Source organism: Berghia stephanieae, chromosome 1 (assembly GCF_034508935.2).
Source record: "Berghia stephanieae isolate SIO BIC M18660-M18661 chromosome 1, UCSD_Bste_1.3, whole genome shotgun sequence".
Lineage (NCBI taxonomy): Eukaryota > Metazoa > Mollusca > Gastropoda > Nudibranchia > Aeolidiidae > Berghia > Berghia stephanieae.
In genome coordinates, this window is record NC_088360.1 from 87,307,213 (window position 1) to 87,333,767 (window position 26,555).

Consider the following 26,555-nt stretch of genomic DNA (forward strand, 5'->3'; position numbering starts at 1 on the left):
CATTAGTTTTACAAAGCTGCACGCATTGGTGCATAATAAATGCATGCATTGTATAGAATATTAGTGAAAAAGGTGAATTATTAAAAGATATTTTATATTTGGTAAAGGTTGTCATTATATCACCATCAGACAGAAATCAACGCCATTCACAGATTCTCACACAATAATAGAACATGTCGGTAATTGCACTATTTATATGTACACTTGGCAATATTGCTGGTCTACACGCATTTATAATGAATTAGTTGATTTACGTATGATACACATTATAACTGTTGATAAAGTATTTCTCATAACATCAAATTTTCCAATGAAATCAAGAACATAACAAAATTAAACGAAACAAATCTATATCAACGTGTAAAAATTCGATGTCATGACTTCTGCCTCTGTGAAATCATAGATATAAACATCTGCCTTCTACGACTCATACTCATTAGCGATTTAACCAGTTAAATATCTCACTTTGGAAAGACACGTATTTAAAAATTAAGCCAGAAAACTCTTCCTTCAAATATCGATTAATTTAAATGAGCCTCAGCTTGGCAAAAGCTCTATTTTTGCCAAGATGATTCTCATTTAAAGGAGTTTTCTGTCCAAATATTCAAATACCTGTCTTTATAGACTACGACAGTTAACTGGTAAACAAGCCGTGAAACTAATGTGCACATATTATTGGCAAATAAATACACGCCATTTGTAACCAAATGTGAAACAAAATTGTTCTGGTGCATATAGATACATTTCTTCCAGACAAAAAAAAAAAAAACAACAACAAAAAACACGATATTGTTAAGTAAACCATGTTTCAGAGACCTAGAAGGACACGCTCATGATAATTTTACATAGCAAATAAATGTACAGTGGAGCACACTTATAACGAACATTCTTGAAACGAAATAATGGGATTTCCCTCTAATCGTCGCAGGCTAAACCGTCAAATGACGTAAAGGAACGAAGAGAACAGAAGGAGAAACGAATCATAGGAATCGTTGCCTTGACGAAGGCGATACCGAGACGAGTGGAAATCTTTCATCACCATCCAACACACCGATGGACGTAATAAAGAACTATAGATGTAAAGAACGTTTTTTGTCTGAGGTTGTTCTTTATATCTGTGCTCTACTGTATTATTTGAACACAAAGTGGTTTGACAATTTCATTCCAGATTATCAGTAGCTGCGGGAACCGATAACTCAATTGGTAGAGTACTCGCCTTGTCTCGATCACGAGTGCAGTCGAGATTATTTTTTCTGTCCCCCTGTCCTGTCAACTGTGATTGGGTAGTGAGATTTTTTAGATCTGGTGGAAAGTACTTTGCAATAGACTAACATTCTTCTAAAAAAAAAGTACACCAAGTAATTGCTATTGTCCGTTTAATGTTATAGAAACCGGAATAAACTCCTGTTCCATGGGCCTCATGTCTCTTAAGAACTAATCAGAGGCTGGTGTAACAGTGAGATGAATACGCTTCAACAGTCATGACGTCACTTCCCTCGTAATGACGCATGGTAACTTAGTAACTGGCTTAAAATATCGGAACAATGACGGACGCCATTATGAAATATTTCTCCGACGAGCATTAAAGTGTATCCAGAGTGGAAAACATAAATATGATCATGTTTTGACTTTTATACATTCTGATCACATGACATATGAAAAGTTCTAGCCAGCATGAAGAATAAAAAGTACCCATTTTCTTTGTTTAGAACCAGGCTGCTCGCCGTTACTGGGCGACGTGACGTCAGACTAATGAACCCAATTGACTGGTATAATTTTTGTCCGATGCCGGATGATACACACTGAACAAGGCATTACAAATTGGAATCCCAACGTTACGCGGTTATTGTGTTCTTGGCTTGTTTCGCAATTCCAAAACTGAGAATTGAATAACCAGAAGTAAATTTTGATTTCTTTTTGTAAAGCCGCCTTCAATGCGATTTGAACAACAGACCTCTTTTTTTTAAAGATGGTCTAAATTAAGTTCGGACTTCATTTGAGTTGTCAATGTTTTATTTTTCCTAGCATCTGTTTTGATTTTATTTCTGATGGGATTTTTTTTCTAATACTATGGTCTATAAGACATTTTTTTTCCTTCGTATTATACGTCCTGTCTTCTCTATACATCTTACGCAGTTTAATCGACTGCATCAGGAAAACAACACCTTCTTCGATATTTTTAAAGTCTGCACCATTTAATTTATATTGTGTTGTGGTGGAAGAACATAGTGGGATACAGATCACGACTGTAGGGATGAAATTTCATCAATCATATCTTTCATACGTCAAAATCCTCTCATTCTGTTTCTTCTAGACTTGTGTTTGGTATGGAAGTATTTGATTTGACAAAGGATTTGGATGGGAATTGTTCATGCGCAATGCAGTCAAACTTTTGTTGTACCAGTCGTCTTCTGCTGTTTCCTGTAAGAAAAGGGGGAAAAGGAAAACAGAAAAATGTAAGAATGCATACTAATTTTTGTAAGCTGTTATATTACACCAAAGTGTTTTAGAATGATTTTCAGTTTAGGTACGGAACATTTCGAGTAAAAGAAAATGGTGCATTGTTATTTTCTTTCCTTGATGATTGCATTAAATTTCAACAAATTCATTTATAACTTTTTAAAGATGTTTCCATGCATGCGTATGTACGCTATTTTTTGAACTTACCAATGCATAATCTGAGGACATGGGGAATTGTTGGACCTGTCTGGGCATACTCATGGAAGACGCCATGTTGGATCCGTGCATGCTGCCCATGTGCGAGAATTGATGCATACTTCCCATAGATGTGTGGTAAGAGCCATTCATTTGAGGATACCTATGCATCAGGTATGAAAAAAAATATTTGTCAATATCATTAATATACTATAAATAAATAAATGAATGAATAATATCCATCTAATAGAGAATATAACCAAATGGTCTTATATTTTTTTTAATGTATGAGGTGTAGATAAGTAAATGAATATATAAACTTATAAATGAATAAACAAAGAAGTAGATAATTTGATAAATGTTGATTTTTTAGCATCTTGTTAATTTTATATATTATAAATTTTCAAATTTCTGTCTTGCATTCCAATTTCTCACTTTATATAATACTTAAATTAATTTGATTTTTCTTCTAAAATTATCTGTTAACCCAATTCGTGATGGTTGTGTTGCTAGCGTTTGTATTTATGTTGTTATTTCTGTCTTCTGCAAATAATCGTTCAATTTCCTGCTTTGATTTTTGTTTATTCTGAGAGTCTTATTTGGAAGCATGATTCATACACCGTTGCACAATGAAAAAAAGAGCATCCTGTAAAAAAGCTGTAGTTGAGTCAATTTAAAATAAAAATTAATAAAATTGAAACAAAACTAAAACAAATTCTGGGCAAAATTTCGTGCCGAATTTTTAAATCCAAACTGGTCGGGAAACAGAAGAGTGATAAAAAATACGACAGCTAATATTTTCTTAAAACAAGTACTTGAGTAACAGTGTCGTCTGTCGAAAAGACGCATTATAATAACACCTAGTAAGCTGCGTGTCTCGTCCAATATTTTTTGTGTCAACACTTTAAGCGCATTTATTGACTTTTCTATTCTTGGGGGGGGGGGGGTCTTTTAGCTTAAAAATAACTGAAAATGTACCTGGCAGCCATGTTGTTCATGTTCATATTCGTGCCGGTTGGATAGGGATAGCCCCGATGGTTGGTAGGGTAGATGTTTCTCATCATTCCGTTACACGTTGGGATAATGGGACTCAGCGATTTAGCCAGTTGCTTCTCTTGTTTTCGGTATTTAGCTCTTCTGTTCTGGAACCAGACCTGGTGAAGTATATTTTAATGAATATTATAAAGAAATAGACACATAATAAGGGTGGATAGGTTATACATATGTACCATCATGATGGGCTAGAATACAACTCAGGATTGATTGAATTGCCTTACAGAGATATTAAGAGCTCAATTTCAAATAAAGTCAAGAAAAATACAAATTAAACAGTCTGGGTATCAAACTGTTTGTATTCATCCATCAAATGTTGACAGTCGTCTTTTCTCATTTCCCCCCAATACGTTCCGTTTATGGAACAACGTGTGGGTATCAAGTTTTAGAGCAATATTGAGACCTTTAAAAATGTACTACATAAAGACATGGATTGAGCTAAGCTGGCCGGCCCGGGACAGAGATGCCTGGAGGAACTTTGTTGGCAGCAGCTTCTAATGGTGCTCACAATCCTATGTTATGAGGATCGATCCAATCAGCAAATTATTTACCGCACTCGTGCACCATCGCAAACCTGCCCGGAAGCTTCGTCACAACACACCGTTCAACTAGACGCTTTGCGGTTTCGGGTTCGTTCCCGCAACGGGTACATATTGGACAGGTGGAAAGTCGTCTTTTGTTCCACCAAGGAACCAAGAGCATAAGTAGGTACAGATAATCAAGATAGAACGCTAATTTTATTATATTTTTCCTTTGGATAGTTTTACTCTGAGTCCGTTGATTTTTTTGTTGACCAAAAGACATGGGATGAGGCATATATGGCAGCACACAACAGAGAGGATTGGCGAATCTGGACGGCCCAATGTGTCAAAGACACGGATGAAACTAAGATCTATTGTCTAAAAGAAATCAGCACAGCAAGGATCTGGTTAAAGCGGAATGAAAGTGAAGATTTTTAAGGCGGGGATGAATTGACATCTATGAACATAACAATGTTGGTTACAAAAAAGTAAACCATGGTAATTGGTGGGGTTTATGTCAGAATCAGAATGTAAATGTGAGCGTAATGATATTTTAATGATGGATTATGCTAGCTATATTCATGAAAGCGCATTGTTGCCTATTTTTAGGGATAATGTTGTATAGTGCCGACTATATCAGTGTTGTGTCATCGTAATTTAAAATATTTTTTGTTAATTGTTACAAAGCCTCAAAAAAAAGTTTTTTTTTGTTGTGTATTTTGTGGGTTATTTTCTTTTTTTTTTCTTTTTTCTTTTTTTTTCGGGGGGGGGGGGGGTGAGGGGGGGATTTTTTATTATTTTTTGGTATTGTTTTCTATTTGTTTTTTGTTTTGTTTACTTTTATTATGTTATTTTGTTGTTTGTTTGTGGGAGGGGGGTGCTGTTTGTTGTCTTCTTTTTCTTCTTTTTTTTAAAGTTTTAGTTGTTGTTTGTTTGTTTTTTGTTTTTGTTTTTTATTTAGTTTTTTTTTAACCTAATTTATCATGGAATAAATAAAAAATATATTTGACACACTACCAGTTGAGCTATGGAACCCCGTAAAGCTTTCACTGAGACGTACTATAATAGTCTCGCTGTCTCGTCTCTCTCCCAACAATCAAGTCACCCATCGTATCGACGAGTTCGATCATCACCACTCAGCGAACTGCCGATGCCCGCACCCAGGGCTTTTACGTGCTGACTTTTTCTGACTTCAAAAGCGTCTCATGCAATTAATCAAATTTTGAATCTGCTCTCCCTCTTCGAGTGTCTTCACCCCGTCGATACTGCTCAGCTTGGAGGACAGAGAGCAGGTTGAGGCCTCAGCAAAGCAATTAGGATCGCTGGATTATGAGCTAGAGGACTCCTCGAGCTCGAGTGGTCGGGTTGTTGGAAGCTCTTGTAAAATGCTTTGTGACATTGCGATAATATTCTCCTCATGAGGTAGAAGAAAATAGAACTTGTATGGGCAAAAGTAACCTTTGGCTAACCCATTCATTCGTGCCCATCAGTTAGTGTGGTGAATGTCGTAAAATTGCGTGACTCCTTTTTTTAAAACCTTTTTTTTTTTAGAAACGAAAAATGATTTTTTAAAAAATAATAATAATAAAATACATGACATTTGAGACTTTTAATTGACTCGTAATGACTGTTTTTAAACGATTGCCATGTAGATTTCTGTGTGACGAAGAATGAGTTACTCAATATGACGAAAGTCAGCACACTAACTAGTGGGTACGATGTGTAAGTTAATCAAACGTTACTTTTGCCATATTCTCCCATATGAGATTTGTTTGTGTGTGTGTTTTTTTCTTGGGTCTTTTTGTTTTGTTTTGTTTTTGTTTTTTGTTTTGTTTTTTGTTTTTTTGTGTGTTTTTTGTTTGTTTTGTTTTTTTGTTTTTTTTTATTTATTTTTTTTTTTTGGGGGGGGGGGTTGGTTTGTTTGTTTTTGCATTTTTCATCCTCAATTATATACGTGAAGATGTGGTTCCATAAGATCAGCACGATTTCATTAGTTCATGTTTTTTTTTCATTATTTTGTTACTGTTGTTCTGTTTGTCTGTTTGTTTTTAGTTTAGCTTTTTTTGAAAATGGTTATTATCTTTTTTGTTTTGATGTTCTCTTCTTTCTGAATGCTTTGTCTTATTTTGAATATATTTGTATGTTTGTTTTTGTGTTATGTATTTGCGTGTTTTGGTGTTTTATTATAACATGAAAACATTTCTTCGTTTTGAATTTCATTATTTTTTTTAAAAATACAATAAACATAAATGATTTACAATTAACTTTATTCACCCACAATAATTCATAAATCAAAATACTATAAAGGAAAGATCCCATAACACACAGCATTATGGGATTTATATTTTCCATTCACCTCGTCAGGATTAAAAGCCCGAGGCCAGTTTTCGTGATGCCTCGTCCGTCCCGAGAGGAAATGAATCGCATATTATTATAATTCCTGTGAAATCTTTTACAATCCTTGGAAGTATTTCAGGAGACCCCCGAGGAAAATCGTGATTCGTTCCGTTTCTTGTGTTTTGATTTGCATCATAAGAAGAGACCAGTCTCGCGTGAGGACCATGGGTGTCGCGTGTGCATATTAAAACAGTTGAGTGCGAGTGTAGCAGCAGCAACAGGCCACGAACCGATGGAAAGAAGGGCCTCTCGAAAGATGGAAAGCCATAAAGACGAGCGATTGTTCTTTTTTTTTTTTTTCTTTCTGTTCTCTCCCCCCCCCCCCCCACCCCTTTTCCTTTTTTTAAAAATATTTATAATGAGGTGGATAGAAGAAGAAGAAGAAGAAGAAGAAGAAGAAGAAGGAGGAGGAGGAGGAGGAGGAGGAGGAGGAGGAGGAGGAGGGGAGGAGGAGGAGGAGAAAAGAGAAGAAGAAGAAGAAGGAAGAAGAAGAGAAGAAGAGAAGAAGAAGAAGAAGAAGAAGAAGAAGAAGAAGAAGAAGAAGAAGAAGAAGAAGAAGAAGAAGAAGAAGAAGAAGAAAAAGAAGAAGAAGAAGAAGAAGAAGAAGAAGAAGAAGCAGCATGCCACGAACATCTCGATGCGGCTCACTACAGTGTATGTCAGGCTTTAATTACATTTGGCTTGTGACCAATAACTGGCTCTCGGTTCGAGTCGTGATTTGAGGGGCCCAAAGTTGAGTCCGTAAAATAATCTCTTTACATATATTTTCTCACCAGGTGTAAAATGAGTACTGGGCGGTTACAGCGGCGCAACTGGTCTCTTATAAATATATATTATTTTTTAATGTAATAACGCATTACATACATCCTGTATCGTCCTAGATTGTACGTGTTGCTATTGGCTTGTGACCACATTTTCTAGCACATTTTGTGGATATATAAAAGCCCGTTTTTCAACCCAGAAATTCTAGTAATTTTTTTCTCCTCCATTTACTCCTTCAACAGCGATTACGTGTTAAGCTTCATCAAATCAAAGTTGAAACAATGTGGAGCTTTGTAGTTTAAAGACAAAGATCATTGATTGCTCTCTTTGACCCACAACATCCTGTAAATTTCGTGACCCTTTCTTTCTGTTATGGCTTTTCTGTTGAAAACTGTGCCACGGGTTGCAATGCAAAAGATACTGTAATAGCTAGATAGAATTCATATGTTGTAGATAGAGCCTGTATAGTAAATAGAGCAGACATAACTATGGATTGAAAGACTACAGACACTTACTCATCCTCACCCGAACCCATCACCCCCCCCCCCCCCCGGCCCCCTTTTTTATCCTAACACTCACACTACACCACCATCCCTACTTTCCCGATGAGTCTTTTCAGCCCCATGCATTCAATGAGGCTTTCAGGCTTCGGCCTTTTTTCCCTTTCACTCGCTGCGGGCCCTAGGAAGAGTCGTGGACAATTGAATTAGGTCTGAGGGGGACAGTGGGACGGCCAGTAATTGAAGTTTCCCAGTTATTTAGATGTCCATTCACAGCCTCTATTAGGACCCTTTGTAAACAGGCATATTATTGTAATGTCAACAAGCTATGTAAAAAAAAGGAGGAGAAAACGAAAACGAGTGTCTTGTAGCTGTTTCACGTAGGTTTTCATATTGTGACAAGGGGTAACAGCTTTTCAACGACTGCGTCTGATTTATGAATGAGTACAGACTTGTGTATATATTGGTATTTCATATTGGTTTGTATATCATTCAAACTTGTTTTATGTGTAAGGAAGCATGGCGTAAACATGACGATCCTATCATCCTTATTTAATGTCATTAATGGCAGGTTTCATATAAAATAAGTATGTCGTTGATAGAAAAAACGTATCATATTATGCAATATCAAAAGTGACGGCCCACAAATTATCACTTGCGCAAATTTCACTGTTGCAAATAATCGACAGGTGATTTTGCGACTTTATTTGAGACAAAAAAAAATTTCCGATCAGGACATAACCTAAGCAAATTTTACTTTTTTAAATATTTATTCGGAACAAAATATCACGACATGATAAGATTATTGACATTGACCAATTTGTCTGATTTGACCTTGGTCTAATTCAATTTTTAATTTTATATACATAGAATTTTACACATGAGACCTCAGTCATTGTATTTCTTTTGTTGATTTTAGAGGGACAAGAAGAAAAAGAGGAGAGAAAAAAAAGAATTTAAGAGCTGGTAAGGGGGTGGGGGTGGGGGTGGGGGACAAAATATAAGAGAATATTGTCGAATGTGACCACCAATATGTAAGAAAGGTTTCCCGGATTTCTTTAGACTTTTATTTTTTTCAAATAGTTCTATTATACGTAATTCATTAAGTGATACAATGATTCCTTGATATTTAAAATAAAAATGTGCTTTACGGACCGAAGTCGTCTTTTTAATTATTTTGTAGAACTTTTGTTTTGTTTGTTTTTGTTTAGTTTTTTGTTGTTGTTGTTGTTGTTGTTTGTTTGTTTGTTTGTTGTCTTTTATTTTGTTCCTATTGCTTTTTGGGGGTGGTTTTTTGTTTGTTTTTTGTTGGGTTGTTTCGCTTGTTTTGTTTTTGTTTTTTAATTTTTTATTATTTTTTTTTTGTTTTTTGTTTTTTATTATTTGTGTTTTTTTGTCTTTTGCTTTTTGCTTTAAATGGCATTTTCAATGAATTTACTGATCGTTTCCTCATTCCTTCAATATTTGTCTGCTTGAATGCATTTTTTTTCAAAATTATGGAGAAGAAGCGGCATCTGAACTGAAAACGGTTCTCAACATTCATTTTCTCCAAATAAATTTTAAAACCTTGCAAATATGAGAGAGAGGTAAGCGGTATATTTTCACTTCTTTTGTTTTGTGGTGTCTAAGATTATATTTCTTAAGTTTAGAAAATGTTCCATCCAAACGACAAGGCCTTTGGGGAAAATAATAGGCCAAAAAAATATCCGAATTACGAAATCCACGAATTTGAATTCTTTTTTTAAATTCGTTTCACGCACACAGGCGTTCAAAATTTTTAAGATAAGGATTTGCAGGTGAACAGACTTCACCATTTATTATGTGTGATCCATCGACTCAAAACGGTATTATTTCATTATTTCAGAATGAATTGGACCCAGAAAATTAATTTTGGAATAAAAAATCAGAAATGCGAACATTGAGTTTTGTCCAATGCCAGATATCGTATTTATCCTCCACCACAATTAAGAGAAATTAACCGAAAGCTTCATATTATGTTTTGCCATAAATAGATGTATTGTAACAATGCGCCATCGTGAGTCCATCACCTCCCCCAACCAAATTATTTTTATTTTTGTTTTAGTGAGATAAACTAATCTTTGGCGTTTTTATATCACACAATCACAAGTGAACGTTAATGTTCGTTGGTAATCGACAATGGTTAAAGGTACGAGGATCACATTCTATTAAAGAAACGTTGTAAATAACTTTTAATATACTAATTAACGTGTTTAAGTTCTTGATCTCCAAGAAAAAGAAAAGGTTATGCACAGAGGCTAAGTAAGGATAGAATCCTCTTTTTCAAAGAGTAGGAGTGAATATGATTGCAAGTTTGGATCAGACAATATTTTATGAATCAATTGTATTTTCTTTATCCTGAGGACATGTACTGTTTCTAGTATTAGTGCATCTAGTATTTTCAATTTTTAGATATGAAGAAAAGCTTGTGAATTGGCGGCCATGTAATATTAGTGTTTTTGTTAGATTTTAGATGACAGCGGCAAGTAAAGGAGATTGGTATTTAGGAAAATACCAAAAACAACTTCGATACCCCCCCCCCCCTTCTCCACCTCCCACACACAAACACACACTTTTTCTCTCTAAACTGCTAATTGAGCCCCATAAATATTTATGATGACTCATAACTCTTTACTAATCACGAGGACATCCGTCAAAATCGTGATCAGAATAAGTTGTAAGCCACCAACAGTTATCGCCCCTTTGTTCAATGTACGAGACTGTTATAAGTAAGAAATCAAAACCGGCCTTAATTGCGACCGTTATTCATTGTCCAGTAATTTAGCTAGTGTGGTATTCAAGAATGGACAATCAACAGTGGTCAAAGGTGCCGGAGCTGTTCAGACGAAGAAGTAAAAAGTCTTGTGTGCCTAGCGTCACCAAGCTTTCCCTGTGCCCCAGGAAAAAAGAAGTGCAATTTCCATCAGTGAAACGGCTTGGACAGAATGAGAAATATTATTCTAGAAGTTTATATGTGAGTAGGGGGATTGGGTGAAGGAAGAGTGAAGAGAGAGCGTGTGAGAGGGAAGGGAAGGGGGGGGGGGGGGGAGTTGTACGCAGAAACGGAAAGCTAAGAATCCTCCCGGTTAGGAGTCGACCTTTCCATCTTAAAATATTCCTCTCAGATGTCACCCTCGTCTCAGGAGAAGCGTCGTCGTAATGAAAATTGACAAAGTCGCTAATGGAGCCATCTTAGAGTCGCGCGAGATGGGTGAGGGCTGAGTTGTTCCCCCTGCTCTGTGAGACACGCCAAATTGCAAAGACTCGGCCGTGGGGACGGGGAAATCTTCTCTATACCCCGACATTCGGCAAATTGAATTTGTTCCAAGCCTTCGGCAAGCTCGTCCGTCCCCCTTCTTTCCTTCTCCTTCGAGAGTTTGACTCCTCCTTTTTTCTCTCTTCATTCATCCATATTTTTTTTTTAGTTTTGCCTTTCTTTCCTCCTTTTCTTTACTCTATTGCACTGTTACTTTACTTTGATATTTGTATCCATCATTTTGTCTGTTGCATTTTTACAACAAAAATAATCTCTGTTGTAAACCCATTATATTCGTTAATTTCAAAGATCTTTTTATTAAATAACTGTTTTTCAGTTTTATTTTAGTTTGTTAACTTTTTTTTATAAGATATTGTCCGTTTCTTTGCAAATTTTAATATAAACGTTCACAAATCGGAAATTATCATAGCTCTCCGCTCTTCATGTAAACGAAGCATTCTTATTATTTACGGAACGAAAATCATATTAGTGGAATGTAGCGTGTCATCTGATCGAAAAATTGTGATGCCCTCTAGGGAGGTTGGGGAGGAATTTATCGGTTATGAAAATGATCACATTAGATATTTGGTACAATGTAACAAAAAATGATAATCAATAATGGATAAATGATTTTTTTAAAAATATTTCTTGAAAATTAGAAGGAAAAAAAGGTATGGAGCGGATGAGAAAAAAGAGACATGAATTTTATGTACGCAATTTTTCTAAAAGTGCTCAAAGCGTTTTCAGTGAGGAACATGTCCCAAGCCAACAGCGATACTGAACATGTAGGACAAGACATGACACCTGTAAGGCAGAATTACATTTTTTTATGCACTAGTGGAGAGCTTGCAATATTTGCGGGGAAATGAAGTCTATTACAAACAGGCACTCAATTGTTTTACTTATTATACTATCATATTGTGGAAATTAACATAGCTCGAGACAAATCTTTTGAGCCATCAAGATCAAAATCGGTTAGGTATAAAATGTATAAGTGCGCGCAAATGCACTTGGCTGGCAATAGGGTGGCTGGCGAGATAGCGATTCCCAACGTCCCTTCACTCGGACATTGATTTTCCGCTTTGTTTGTTTGTTTTTTTTGTTTTTGTTTTTTTTTTTTTTTTTTAGTGTTTTTTGTTTTGTTTTTTTTTTTTGTTTTGGGTTTTTTTTTTTTTTTTTTTTGGGGGGGGGGGGTTACGATGTATGAAGCTTATGTCAATAGCAATGTTTTGTTGCTTTGGGGATTTATTAAAATCCCAGGACAATTTATCTTATGACCCTTTTAATTATATAAGTTGGATTTAATTTCAACGTGTTGTTGGGGCAACGACTGATTCTAGAGCAATGTTTTCTTACAATCAATTTGGCTATTTAATTTATAGTTCTGGGAAAGCACATATTATGTCATCCTAGAGATAACACAGTTACGAAAGCGGGAAACTCCAATCATTTTCATGATTAAAACAAATTAATACAAATAATATAAGACATTTATGGAAGTGACGAATCAAAAGAGCTATATAATTTTTTAATTATCATACTATATATACTGTATTGTGGAAATCAACATGGATCGAGACGAATCTTTTGACCCATCAGCGGCCAGATTATAGCAAATCCGAAAGACAAAGTTTAAGAATTATGATTACGCCCAATCAGATATTCTAAATGATCATTTGAATAAAAAGAGCAATGGAATTACCCTTAATTTAAGAAAGGTTTGCAAGTTACGTGTATATCAATCTGTGAAAAATAGTTTTATAATTTTTAGATTTGCCAGTAATTCTGTGCTCGATGATAAAAAAATCAACATTGGCTGTACGGAACAATGTTGATCCTCACCCTTTACCCAAAAAGAGCCTTTTTCCAATATCCCAACTTTTCGCCCGTTGTTTGTTGGTTTGTTTGTTTTGTTTGATTTTTTTTTGTTGTTGTTTTTTTTTTTGTTGTTTTTTTTTTTTTTTTTGTTTTGTTGTTTGTTTGTTTTGTAGTATTACGGCCTTGAACTCACAAGACCAGCTTGATTTGGTCGCAGGCTTCGAGCATACTATTGGTAAAATTTGAAAATACATATCTTTTATGTGAGTGACCTTGGTTTTTTTAAAACTCTTACGTGTGTGTGTGTGTGTGTGTGTGTGTGTGTGTGTGTTGTTTGATTGTGTGTATAAGGGTTAAAATTCTTCACTTTGCCTTTTCTCTTTTTTTTTCTGTTTAAAATTTAGTTTTTGTTTTCTTTTGTTTTTAATCTGCAAATTTTATTCAATCGAAATTCTCCGGTTGAAGTCAATCTGATGCAGAATTATATGTGACAGAGCCCGTCATAACAACAACAAAAAAAGATAAACCTCGATTACCAAGAACTCGTTCCTTGAAAAATGAAATTTGTCAAGAAAATAAGGTAAAATGTAATAAAGGATGACCAATACAAATCCTAACTTAACATTTCGCGTGATCCAGAAATCCGTTCAATGGTTTGGGTTTTTTTTTAACTTGAGCATTTAAATAGCGCAATACCCAATAAACGGACTCAAAGCGCTTTACAGTGGTTCTCTAGCAACAGCAGACGAAACGTGACGCTTATGAGGCGATATTACAAAGGGTTTGTTTGTTTTTTTCGGACAGACAACGCTCATAACGGCCAGGTACTCAATTCACACCTGAATGTGATGAGATATTGTGAGTAATAGTCTTTCTCAAGGACTCAACTATGCGCCGCTGAGAGCGGGTCTCGAACCCTGGACCTTCCCATCCGAAGGCGAGTGTCATACCACAAGATCACATAGCTGTAGATATAAATAATTCATCGCCTGAATACAATATCAGTTCCAGCGAAAAAAAATAAAAACCAATAGAAAAAGCAACAACAACAATACATATTGTCACAATACCATGCACTGACAAATGCAGGGCATATTTGGTGGCAAACAAGGCCAAAAGATGACAGACGGCAAGAAGCCAGAACATGGAATTTTAGGCACAGCAAGCAAGGGGAATAACCCTGCGGCGATCAGTCCTTCAATAAATTGGAACCTTTTAATCAGTCTCGTCATTTGAGCGTGCACAGCATTCAACTCAACCCTACTCACGACATCGATTAGAGAACGGAAAGGAAGTATTGTGTTGTCGGATCCATCTTTTTTTCTTTTTAATACAGGACCGGAAGAACTAAATTCTTCAAAACTTTCATTTTCACTAGCAGTCGTGTCAAATTCAGGCTGTGCGACAGTCTTTTTATTTCCTTTTGCTGACTTCAGCGCTTTGGCTATTTTATAGATTTTCACGGCTTCAGTGGTTGACAAAGTTGTGTTTTTACCAGTTAATTGATAGCACGTGACAGGGGCTTTGAGTAAACAGATGGCGAACCAGGAGCTAACGGGGTTCTGGGTTGTCAATGAATTTCATGGGGGTATAATGAGGAGGGCGTGGCTAGAGGGGAAAAGACGGGAGGGTGGTAACACTAGGGGGAATTGTACCCCTCTTTAAGAGTCCTCTAAGCTCTAAATGACGACGCGGATCTGAATGGTTTAGGGGGACTGGGTGTCGTGTTGCGGCTGTAAAACAACAAACTGGCGCAACTAATCACGCCAGGGAATGTCTTTGAAGTCATTGTTGGTTTGTCCATCGTCAAAAGATCAAGAACTGGTGTTTTAAAGAGTAATTAGGGCATGCTTTCTCTTTATCAATTGGATATTTCTTTCATTTGTCAACGAATAAAAAGGTGGCGGCGGTATAATAACAGTATGGTGTCTTGATTGAAAAAAGTCAAGCAAAATTGAGTGCGATTAGTGGATGGATAGATGACAATGATAACATAATAATCAGGACCATTCGGGAACAGTTGGAAGAGTCCTAGTATTAAAGGGATACTAACTTAAGCAACTTATACCGTATGAAATCAATACGATTGTGACATGATTTGTAAAACGAATAGACCACGAAGAGCTCGTAGTAGAAATACATTCGCAAATTTATATTTTGTATAGATTACACCAATGAATTGAAGTCTTGCTCGGTCGTCGCGACTCAATCTGGTGTAAACAGACAAGACTAACAATTGCTTGCTGCAGTTTGGCTAGGGCACATATATAATATATATAATAATATTGACGGATAAATATCAGACGAGACAATTCTAATTTTTTGCTCAAAAGAAGTTCTCTTATGTAACTGCAGTCCGTAACGTTTGTTTATTAATCATACTTATTAGATGAATGGGGAAGGGGCATCGTCCGAGTAGATGAGGTGTTGTGTCGTAACATGGTCTTCTAGTGCTGGGACCCAATGTCATGCACTCTCTTTTCGTTTGTTTGTTTATCTTCTCTTTGTTTTAGATTATTAACCTTCAATTCATATGTGGTTATGTTACTATCGTACTTTTGTTTGAGAATTTATTTTTAAAAGCCAGTGTGGTGTACGATGTCGCCTGGCAGATGAGAGGGTTTGTATTAGACCTGGAAATGTGTAGGTATAAATAGTATGCGCTTGGCTAAGAAGCTAACAACATTGCCATCTGAAGGACAACGGACCAACACACAAAACTCTTGTGTAACCATGAACTTTTATGGTCTGGATAATACAGATAAGTGAGAATTACTCATAAACGTGGATGGCAAAAAAACAATAACAAAGACCCGAGTGACGTTAACTTCATTCTATCTATAGCAGACCTGCCTACTATCACGAACAATTCAGAGAATTGCGAAATTTTGGCTCCAATTTCTGAACTTCATGAGCACCCCTAAGTCATTAAAACATTGAATGATTGCGAGACATCTATAATTTTAAGTATTTTGAAATGTTATTTAATCCTTGTGAGGATCATTTTTTTTTTTTTCATTTAAGTTAACTACAGTGACTACAATCTTTATATCCTAAAATTTATGATTTTTTTTTCTCAAGTAAGCAGATCTAGTATAGATATTATGCGCTTGGCTAAGAAGCGCACAACATTGCCATCCGGAAATACAACGGACCAACACACAAAACTATGTGTAACCTTGAACGTTTAAAGTCTGATTAATACAGTTTAGTGAGAATTGCTCATTAAGATGGATGGCAAAAAAAAAACAAAGACCCGAGTGATGTCAGCTTCATTCTATCTATAACATACCTGCCTACTATCATAAACAATTCAGAGAATTGCGAAATGTTGGCTTCAATTTCTGAACTTCATGAGTACCTCTAAGTAATTAAAACACTGAATGAAAGTGGTTGCCAGACAATATAATTTTAAGTATTTTGAAGTGTTATTTAATTCTCGTGAGGATAAATTGTTGATTATTAAAGTTAATTTTAGCGACTACAATCTTTTAATCTTAAAATATACGTTGTTTTTGTTGTTGTTGTTGTTGTTTTTTTTTGTTTTTTGTTTTTTTGTTTGTTTGTTTTTTTTTTTGGGGGGGGGGGGGGTATTTTCAAGTGAACAGATCTAGTATAGATCCTAAACTGTAACCCAGACTGACCTGTATTCTTGCCTCATTGAGTTTTGTCATGCGTGCCAGCTCCTCTCGGCAGTAGATGTCTGGATAATGAGATTTGGCAAAGGCGTTTTCCAGTTCCCTTAGTTGTTCCTGGTGACAGAAGAAGACAATAAGATTTGACATGAAAGTCAGATGAAATAGAAACCACTGATATAAAGAACACTGGAAATTGTAAAGCAGGAATTGAAATTGTTCATTTAAATTAAATTTAAATTGAGCTTTTATACAGTGCAATATCCATTAAACGTGCTCAAAGCGCTTTACCCAAGGGGCCAACAGCAACACTTAAAATGGAGGACGGGACATGACGCCTGTTAGGCGATATTACAATTTTTCGACAAGAGACAATGCTGTTAACGGCCAGGTACTCATTTTACACCTGCGTATGATGAGCGAATGAGTAAATAGCCTTTTTCCAAGGACTCAAGTATGCCCCGAGCGAGGCTCGAACCCAGGACCTCCCGATCCAAAAGCGAGTGTCATACCACTAGATCACATAGCCGCACTGATTTAAAATAGATATATGGGAAAGAAAACAAGCCTTACAAGTAGCTTGTATCGTCCTTCGTGTTCAATGTTGCTGTTGGTTTAGTATCCCTTGAGCGCTTTGGGTACATTTATTGGACACTGCCATATAAAATCTCGTTAGAGAAAAATGTTTATATATCATTTGCATGATTTTTAGGCATAGATAACTCTGTTACCGGTCAAGTAGATACTTGTTTTACACCCAAGTGTTGTGAGAAACTGTGAATAAAGAGCCTTATCCAAGGAATCGGCTTTGCGTAACCCACGACACGATTCAAACCTAGAAACTAAAGGTCACAAGCCATGTGTTACATTTCCAAACCCCAAAAGCCATCTTAAGTACACATATAAATATCCATAAATACTCGTATTTTGTACAAAACTTACTTGTGTGAATGTAGTCCGGTGTCGACGTCTTGCTGGTGTGGGACATGTCCCCGCCCCCGGGGAGTGACCGGAAGACACGGAGGTGGGGCCTCCCACCAAGGAGGACGGGGTGGAGGAAAGGGACAATACTGGGCTGGACGCCTCTGTCTTAATTTTCTTGAAGGCGCCCTCTTGGCCTGGAATACATTTTAAAAATAATATAGTTTATTTCCATTTTATTATCGACCAGAACCTAAATTTCAATGGCAAATCACAGTACCGCATTCATTGTCAAGGCTCAAAACGAGAATGAGAACGATCTGGGACAAGTGGAGTAGCAGTGACTATTAATAATAGGAGCTCAGCAATATTTCATATTATTTATTTTTCATCTGCTTTTTGCTTTGTTCTTTCTTTTCATTTGTTTTGGATTGGTTTGGTTTTGTTCGTTTGTTTGTTTTGTTTTGATTTGATTCTCTTTTTGTTTTTGTTTTTGTTTATGTTTTGTATTTTTGTCGTGTTTGTTTTAGAATGTCTATGTTTTGTTATGTTTTTTTTTTAATTATTTTTTTTTTTACTGTTCGCTTTCCTTTTTTTCCCTTTTATTTATCTATTTATTATTGTTTTGTTTTGTTGGTGTGGTTTTTTTTAATATTGAGGGGGGGGGAGCATTTTACATAAAATGACACCACTTGGATTATGTGTGACAAATTTTTATTTAATGAATATAACCGGATTAAACGAGGAACAATCGACTTGCACTCTACGAAAAAGAAATCTGGTGCCGATTTTTTTTTAAATACAAAGCGCTCGTTTCTTTCATATACCGAAAAATAGACAACAATAATAGAATTAAATACCTAAAAGGTATACCATTTAATATGACAAGTGTGTAGGCATATTGATAAAAGAGAATAAGTAATCATTATCATTGACCACACACACACACACACACACACACACACACACATATATATATATATATATATATATATATATATATATATATATATATATATATAGCAAAATGTCAACACTCCTTTCCCGAATACAGACCAAAATTAATCGAATAGACATAAAACCTCTTTCACCATAAATTAAAAAACACGTTATACAATTTTAATCAACGCGGTATTATAAGCAAAAATCATTGCATCATTACTCATTGTCATTATCGTTAACTATTTGTTGCTATGCAAGACGGTCAAAGGGGTAACGTGCAGGGCCGCAAAGCGAAATGGTGATGTGACTTGTTCAATGCCACACAGCCCGGCCGGCAGTCGAACCGCAGCCATGGTTAACTGACACTAGAACCGTGGCCTTCGTAAAGTTATGGCCCGATACCGCGGCCTTCGTAAAGTTATGGCCTGATACTGACCAAAAAAAATGACGTGAAAATGCCAGTCTTTTGCCACAAAAGAAAACAAATCGTGAGTTGTATTCAATAGTTCTTCTTCTTCTTCCAGTGTCATCTCATGGGTTGAGGTCGACTTGAAATGACACGCCAATCTTCCCTGTTGACAGCTTGCTGACTGCATTCGGCTGCCGACAATCCTGTCCATGTCTTCACATCATCTATCCAAGTTCTTGCTGGCCTGCCTCTTCCTCTTTTCCCCTCAACTCTACCCTCAAGAATGTCCTTGTTGACAGTTTGATGGCGTCTTAGGTGTCCAAAATACTTAAGTTTTCTTGTTTTTATTACTTTCATTAGGGTCGGTCTGATATCAAGGATGTCACAGACTTCTTGATTTGTTTTCTTTTCTTTCCAACTGATTTTTCCAAGGCGACGGAAAGTCCACATTTCAAAGGCCTCAATTCTTTTCTCTATTTGTTTGTTCAAGGTCCATGTTTCTGAGCCGTAGAGAAGTGTTGAGTGGACATAACATTTGAGTATTCTTATTCTCGTTTTCATCTGCGTTTGTTGCGAAGTTAAAATGTTATTCAGTTGACTGAACCTCGACTTAGCTATAGCAATCCTGTTTTTCACTTCCAGCTCATTCTTTCCGTTGTTGGTCATTGTCTGTCCAAGATATTTAAAAGAATCTACTTGTTCGATGTTTTGATTATTAATTTGGACTTTTGCGCTTTTTTCAGGCTTCTTTGACATGACCATTACCTTCGTCTTTTGAACATTCATCTCTAGACCCTTTGCTGTACTGTTCAGGTTTACTTGATTTGCAAGGATCTGTAGTTTTGTCTCGTTCGATGCCAACAATACTGTATCATCTGCATATCTCAGATTATTTATCCTCCTACCTCCAATAACAATACCTGGAATGTGCTCGGTTTTACGGAAGATAAACTCTGTGTACAGGTTAAATAGATATGGAGAGAGGATACATCCTTGCCGAACTCCTCTTTTAATTGGCGTGAAAGGTGACAGATCGCCCTGAATCCTGATGGCTGCTTTTTGATGCCAATATAGATTATTCAATAGTTCAACCAATGAAATAACTTGTTTCCATGAGCTCTACTAACGACAACTCCCTAGGCTGTTCAAAAACCAAATAATGACGTCAAACTGCCGGTCCTTTTGGATTTCAGTATCAGGTTAACGATGGCGACGCCAGAACCCACTAGGACTTATATTTTGATGTCATTTTTTAGGTTTGTGCAGCGTCTAAAGAGTTGTCGTTAGTAAAGCTCAAGGAAACAAATGATTCCATTGGTTGAAACCATTGAATACAACTCACGGTCTGTTTTCTTTTGTGGCCAAAACTTGTCTTTTGACGTCTTTTTTTGGTTAGTGTCAGGCTATAGAAGAACGAAGTTGACGTCACTCAGGTCTTTGTTATTGTTTTTTGTTTATTGTTTTTTTTTTGTTTTTTTTTTTTGTTTTTTTTGTTTTTGTTTTTTTTGTTTTGTTTTTTTGCCTATCCACGTTTATGAGTAATTCTCACTAAACTGTATGAACTAGACCAAAAAAAGTTTGAGGTTACACATAGTTTTGTGTGTTAGTCCGTTATACAATGATGGCAATGTTGTGAGATTCTTAGCCAAGCGCATACCATCTTTTAACCTGACTATAAATGATCAAGTTTGCACATTGTTTTGTGTGTTAGTCCGTTATAGATAGAATGCGCTTGGCCAAGGAGTTCACAACATTGCCATCCGGAAGTATAACGGACCAACACACAAACTCTGTGTAACCATGAACTTTTATAGTCTTGTTAATACAGTTTAGTGAGAACAACTCACAAACGCGGATGGCAAAAACAATAACAAAGGCCTGAGTGACGTCATCTGCATACTATCTATACTTCCGGCGACGATCGAACACGGTACCTTTTAGGTACGAAGCAAAGACCATACGCTGGATGGTGAGACTTAATGCCATTTTTTGAAGAGAGGGGATGATTCCATTGTTGATAATATCAATAGGAAAATTTATATTATGTGCTTAGAGCGCATTACGAGGGGTTACAATCTAATATCGCATTCAACACGTTGAGCGAGACATGGCGTCTCGTTTGGCGCTATTTTTCGGCTATGTGGTCTTGTGGTATGATCGGAAGGTCCTGGATTCGAGCCCCGCTCTGAGCGATGCATCATTGAGTCCTTGTAAAAGGCTCTTTCCTCACATTCTCTCATCGTACTCAGGTTAAAATGAGTACCTGAGCGTTAACAGCGTTATGGGAAAAAATGTAATATCGCCTGTTAGGCGATATTTCGTCCTACATGTTAAGTGTTTTTGTTGACTAGGGACCATTAGAAAGCGATTTGAGCACGTTTAGTGGATTCTGCTCTATATAAAAGCTCAAGTTTTTCAATTCTTTATTACATTTTTCAAAAGGCAGAGACAACGGCCAAGTATTTTTTTTACGGTAGAGATTGTGAGAGTAAAGAGCCCTTTTCACAGGACTCAACTTTTCATTGTCCACAGTGCGACTCGAACCAAGAGCCCATGAGTTAAAAGGTTACTGTCATACCCCAAGATCACAAAACCGTATAAATTACATTTATTTATGATGTCTGTGTCAGAGTAAGACTGTAATCGAACTCTATCCTTGAAGGATTAACGTCTATCTCGGGTATTGTAACGCCAGATCGATGATCACTGAACTTGGTTAATTTCGTTATCGTTGCGTCAATAATATCTGCTACAGGCGACATAGATCCATCCCATGGCTCTCACCCTTTCACAAAACACTTTTCTTTACCATTTTGACGTGTTTTACTTTAGATACCGATCAAATAAGACGTTCGTCAAAAAAGGCTCAAACCTGAGACTTCTGAAATGGTCTCAAGTTAGAGAAGTCTCTTGTTTTAGATTTTTTAAAAGAAAGCTGAGGGTCATTTAAATCGATCGCAATTTTGAGTATAAGTTTCCTGGCCAAAATAATAGAGAAGAAATTATGTATTGGCAGAGTACGGCAGTAAGGATTTCTTGGGTCATTTAGATTCCTCGACACTCTCTCTCTCTCTCTCTCTCTCTCTCTCTCTCTCTCTCTCTCTCTCTCTCTCTCTCTCTCTCTCTCCATCTCTACGCATAAGGAGATACAAAGATAAGTGCCTATCTTTTTTCTTTTTTCTTTTTTAAAATTAATTAATTAATTTATTTATTTATTTATTTGTATATTGACCAGCATAGCTTTGTAGAATGAGAAGCAAGAAGTATAGAGAGAGACATTGCAAATTGTTTTTTTTACTATGGTAAACAAACACACGCGGGCAAGCTCTATCCATCGTTCTATCTATCCATCTAACCATCTATCTATCTATCTGTCTATCTATCTATCATATATGTCTATCAATTTCTCTCCTTCTCTCTCAATCTCTCTTTCTTTATCTCTCTCTCTCTCTCTCTCTCTCTCTCTCTCTCTCTCTCTGTTTAATCAATTGACACTTAATTGATTTGACAAAGTCGCTGTCGTGTAGCTATATGGTTACTGGCTTTATCAGATTGGCGGAGAGGCCAACGTCCTGTCAAAAGGGCAGCAAAACATTTTGTCGTTTTATATTTAACGCGCCAGCAACTGGAACGAAATTTGACTTTATTGGCATTTTTAAAGATTCATCATTCTCATGGCACTTCACAGCAGCCCCTTGAATCTCCAAGAAGGCCATATTGAACCAAATTTCCGTTGCATACAATATAATGTCATGTGTTAAAATGCCTTCAATAATAATAATAATAATAATAATAATAATAATAATAATAATAATAATAATAATAATAATAATAATAATAATAATAGCTGGTATTCCCGTTCTACTAACGAGACGGGGAGGACTAAGCTACCTGGTTTGCGAAACATATAACACGCATTGACTACAAGAAAGTGAACTGAAGTCGAAACTTTTTGAACTCATTATAGATCTATAAGTTTGGAATTTAGATAGAAAAGTGAAGTGAGACAGAAACGTTTTCGACTCACTATAGATCCATGAGTTTGGAATGTAGACTCCGTAAAAATAATGTAGATCTTTATCTAAATCTATAAATTCTGGCTTCTTTATCTGAATCATTAGGTCATTCATGCTAGGATTGATTCTTGATCTAGACGAGTGACCTTTAACCTATGTGTTTGGAATCTAGATTTCGTAAAAATAATGTTTTTTACCTCCTTTCTTACCTCTTTTACTATTTCTGATTTCTTTAGTTATTTGTGCGTTCAATGGTGGTTCATGCAGCTGATTGGTGGGATTTTAAAATGGCTGGAAGAGGAGGAGTCGTCGTTCAGATGGAGACTATCCATTTCTCGTCATTTTACTTTCATAATTTAGTATCTTTATTTAAATTGTGAAGAAATCAAGCATTATTTTTTAATCATAAAGCTACCTCTTCTAGCGATTTGTCGTTCAAATTTGCTCTTGGTTTCTTGGTTTTTAAATCTATAGAGCTACAGTGTTTAAGGCTTAGCTCCATTATAATCAGATTATTATTATTATTATCATCATTTTCATCATCATCATCATCATAATTATTATTATTACTCGTATTATTATTATTATTATTATTATTATTATTATTATTATTATTATTATTATTATTATTATTATTATTATCGTATTATTATTATTATTATTATTATCTATTATTATTATTATTATTATTATTATTATTATTATTATTATTATTATTATTATTCATAATCATCATCATCATCATCATCATCATCATCATTATCATCATCATATTATTGCTTTGATTTGATTGGTTTTTCTGTTCTCTTTATTTTGTTGCCAAATAAAATGCAATTCAATTGGTTGTAACGAAAAGAGTCTGGATGAGCTAGCTTTTTTTTTCTTTTTTTTTTTCTGTTGTCTTTTCAAAAATCGGGTGGACACAACGATGTGAGTGCTCTTGACATAACATGTTCTTTAATAAGTAAGCTGGCAAACATGTAAATGAATAATAAAGTTCACGTTGGTAATTGACAATATTGTTTAGTTGTCTTGCTGTTGTTTGGTTTTGGGATTTTAATCATTCTATTTTTCTGCTTTTTTCTTATTCTGATTTGTTTTGTCTTGTTTTGTTTTTTTGTTCTATTTTTGTTTAGGGGCGGGATGTTGCATTGGTTTTTTGTTTTTTGTTTGTTTTGTATGGTTTGATTTGGGGGAGATTGTTTGTTTGAGACTTTTTGTTTGTGAGTGTTGTTTTATTTGGATATTTTGAAATTAAAAAAAAAAATTATAACACCTCTCGTCCTTACTTTCCTTTTTTTCTCGTATCCATTATGAAATTCTTATTAAAAGGAGAGGGGATGGAAGCATCTTATTATCTCTCTGCCAAAGTAGTAATTTACGACATAAAGGGTTGCGTTTGCTTTATCATAATATATACGATTTATTGCTGATATTACAGAGATGATATCATTGTTTCTAACACACATCAATTCAATAAATGTGTCTCACCCTTTGATCACGCCCCTCTTATTCTACATACTATGTACTCCCCCCCCCCCCTTCCCCCCTTCCATTTTGGGTTTGTGTGAGAGAGTGGATTCGTGTATCCAGCGGTCACCGAGTTAACGAACTCAAGGCTTGTACGACTGGCCATGGGTGAATGGATTGAATTAGCACCCAGTCTCCCTAGAGGCGTGTTTTTGTGTATATCGAGATTCCATTGATTTATTACCAGGCAAAGATGACGGCGCTTTACAGAAGACTGCAACTTTCTCACCATATTTCTCTTCGATTCCCTCCCCCTTTTTTTTTCTCTATCTGAAACAAGCCTTAGTTTGACCTTAAATCACTCTACACATTTTTGTTATTACTTAATATGATCCAAAAAAAAAAAAAAAAAGATAATTCCTTAGCATCGTGCACCCCCCAAAATTGGAGTTAACTCGGTAAAAAGGAATAGGACAATTTCAATTGTTTATTTGAAAATTCAGTGGCGCATAGCAATGTTTTGTTTTGTTTTGTTGTTTTTTATTTTTTGTTTTTGTTTTTTGGGTTGTTTTTTTTTTTTTGGTTGTCAGTTTTCCGTTTGTTTGTTGGTTTTTTGTTGTTTTGTTTAGTTTTTTTTTTGTTTTTTTTTTTTTTGTTTTTTTTTTTGTTTATTTTGTTTGTTGGCTTTTGGGGTTATTTTTTGTTTGTTTGTTTGTTTGTTTGGGGGGGGGGTGCTATTTCGTTTTGTTTTGATTTGTTTGTTTGGGATTTTTTTTGTTTGTTTGTTTGGGATTTTTTTTTTTTTTTTTTTTGTTATTGGGTTTTTTGTTTTTTTGTTTTTTTTGTTTGTTTTTTGTTTTTTGTTTTTTATTTTTTTGTTTTTGGTTGTTTTTGCTTTTGTTTTTTGTTTTTGTCAATCATCCACTCACTGCCTGAAATAAAAGCTGACACATTACGGACATCGCACTCAAATCTAGGTAGTGCCATGAATTAATTCGATTTATGTGACAATGAACAGACAGTAACAGTGCTTTCTATTCTTTGGAAAAGACGTTGATCTATCGACCAACCTCTCTCTCTCTCTCTCTCTCACACACACACACACACACACACACACACACTCTCTCTCTCTCTCTCTCTCTCTCTCTCTCTTTCTCTCTTTCTCTCTCTCTCTCTTTCTCTCTTTCGCTCCCTCTCCATCTCTCTCTCTCTCTCTCTCTCTCTCTCTCTCTCTCTCTCTCTCTCTCTCTCTCTCTCTCTCATATAGGGTCCTCATACTTTCTTCAAAACAAACCTATCTTTGAAGGCCCCCTCTGTGATTAACTAAAATCTATTATGATACGGGTGTGTTGGTTTTTTAATTATTTCTTAACAAGGCTAACTGTAGCGCCTTGGCCATTTGAATCATACGAATGAATTCCACTGTCAATCAGTACGAAATGTAATATTATAACAAATTACAGGATCTATATTTTCCATTGAGAAAAATTCCGTTTTTTGTGGCAATACCTTCTTTTTTCTTTTTCTTTTTTTTTTTCTTTATTTTTTTTTCTCCAGTGACGCAGTAAGAGACGACTGAGAACTTGACGTCTATAAACAATTCATGTGATCAATGCAAATATGGAATTGATTTGACAAAATTGCAGTGGAAGGTTTGTAAGAGAATATTTGTTGGGTTTTTTATATTGTTGTTCTTGTTGTTATTCCATTACAATAATGATACCATTAATATAAGGATAATTGTTATCATGATTATTATTATTATTATTATTATTATTATTATATTATTATTATTATTATTATTATTATTATTATTATTATTATTATTATTATATTATTATATATTATATAATATATATATATATATATATATATAAAAGAGAGAGAGAGAGAGAGAGAGAGAGAGAGAGAGAGAGAGAGAGAGAGCTTTTTATATAGAGCAAAATCCACTGAATGTGCCCAAAGCGCTTTACAAGGAATCCCTGGTCAACAGCAACATTTAACATGTAGGATGGGACATGACGCCTATTAGGCGATATTACAATTTTTCGGACAAAGACAACGCTGTTAACGGTCAGGTACTCATTTTACACCTGAGTACGGTGAGAGAATGTGAGTAAAGAGTCTTTTCAAGGACTCAACTATGCGCCGAGCGAGGCTCGAACCCAGGACCTTCCGATCT

General features: G+C 35.6%; 1 protein-coding gene across 1 annotated transcript in view; it reads right to left on the reverse strand.

Moving 5' to 3' along the window:
• Nucleotides 1–26,555, reverse strand: part of LOC144960397 (homeobox protein unc-42-like) — a 35,111-nt gene that overhangs the window by 171 nt on the left and 8,385 nt on the right. The window contains exons 2-6 of the mRNA XM_078893483.1: nucleotides 17,558–17,733; nucleotides 16,625–16,732; nucleotides 3,634–3,809; nucleotides 2,668–2,818; nucleotides 1–2,421 (exon numbers count right to left, since the gene is read on the reverse strand). The exon at nucleotides 1–2,421 is cut by the window's left edge and continues 171 nt beyond it. Of these exons, the coding sequence (XP_078749609.1) occupies nucleotides 2,311–2,421; nucleotides 2,668–2,818; nucleotides 3,634–3,809; nucleotides 16,625–16,732; nucleotides 17,558–17,733 (722 nt within the window). The 3' untranslated portion in view covers nucleotides 1–2,310. The remainder of the gene's footprint in view (nucleotides 2,422–2,667; nucleotides 2,819–3,633; nucleotides 3,810–16,624; nucleotides 16,733–17,557; nucleotides 17,734–26,555) is intronic.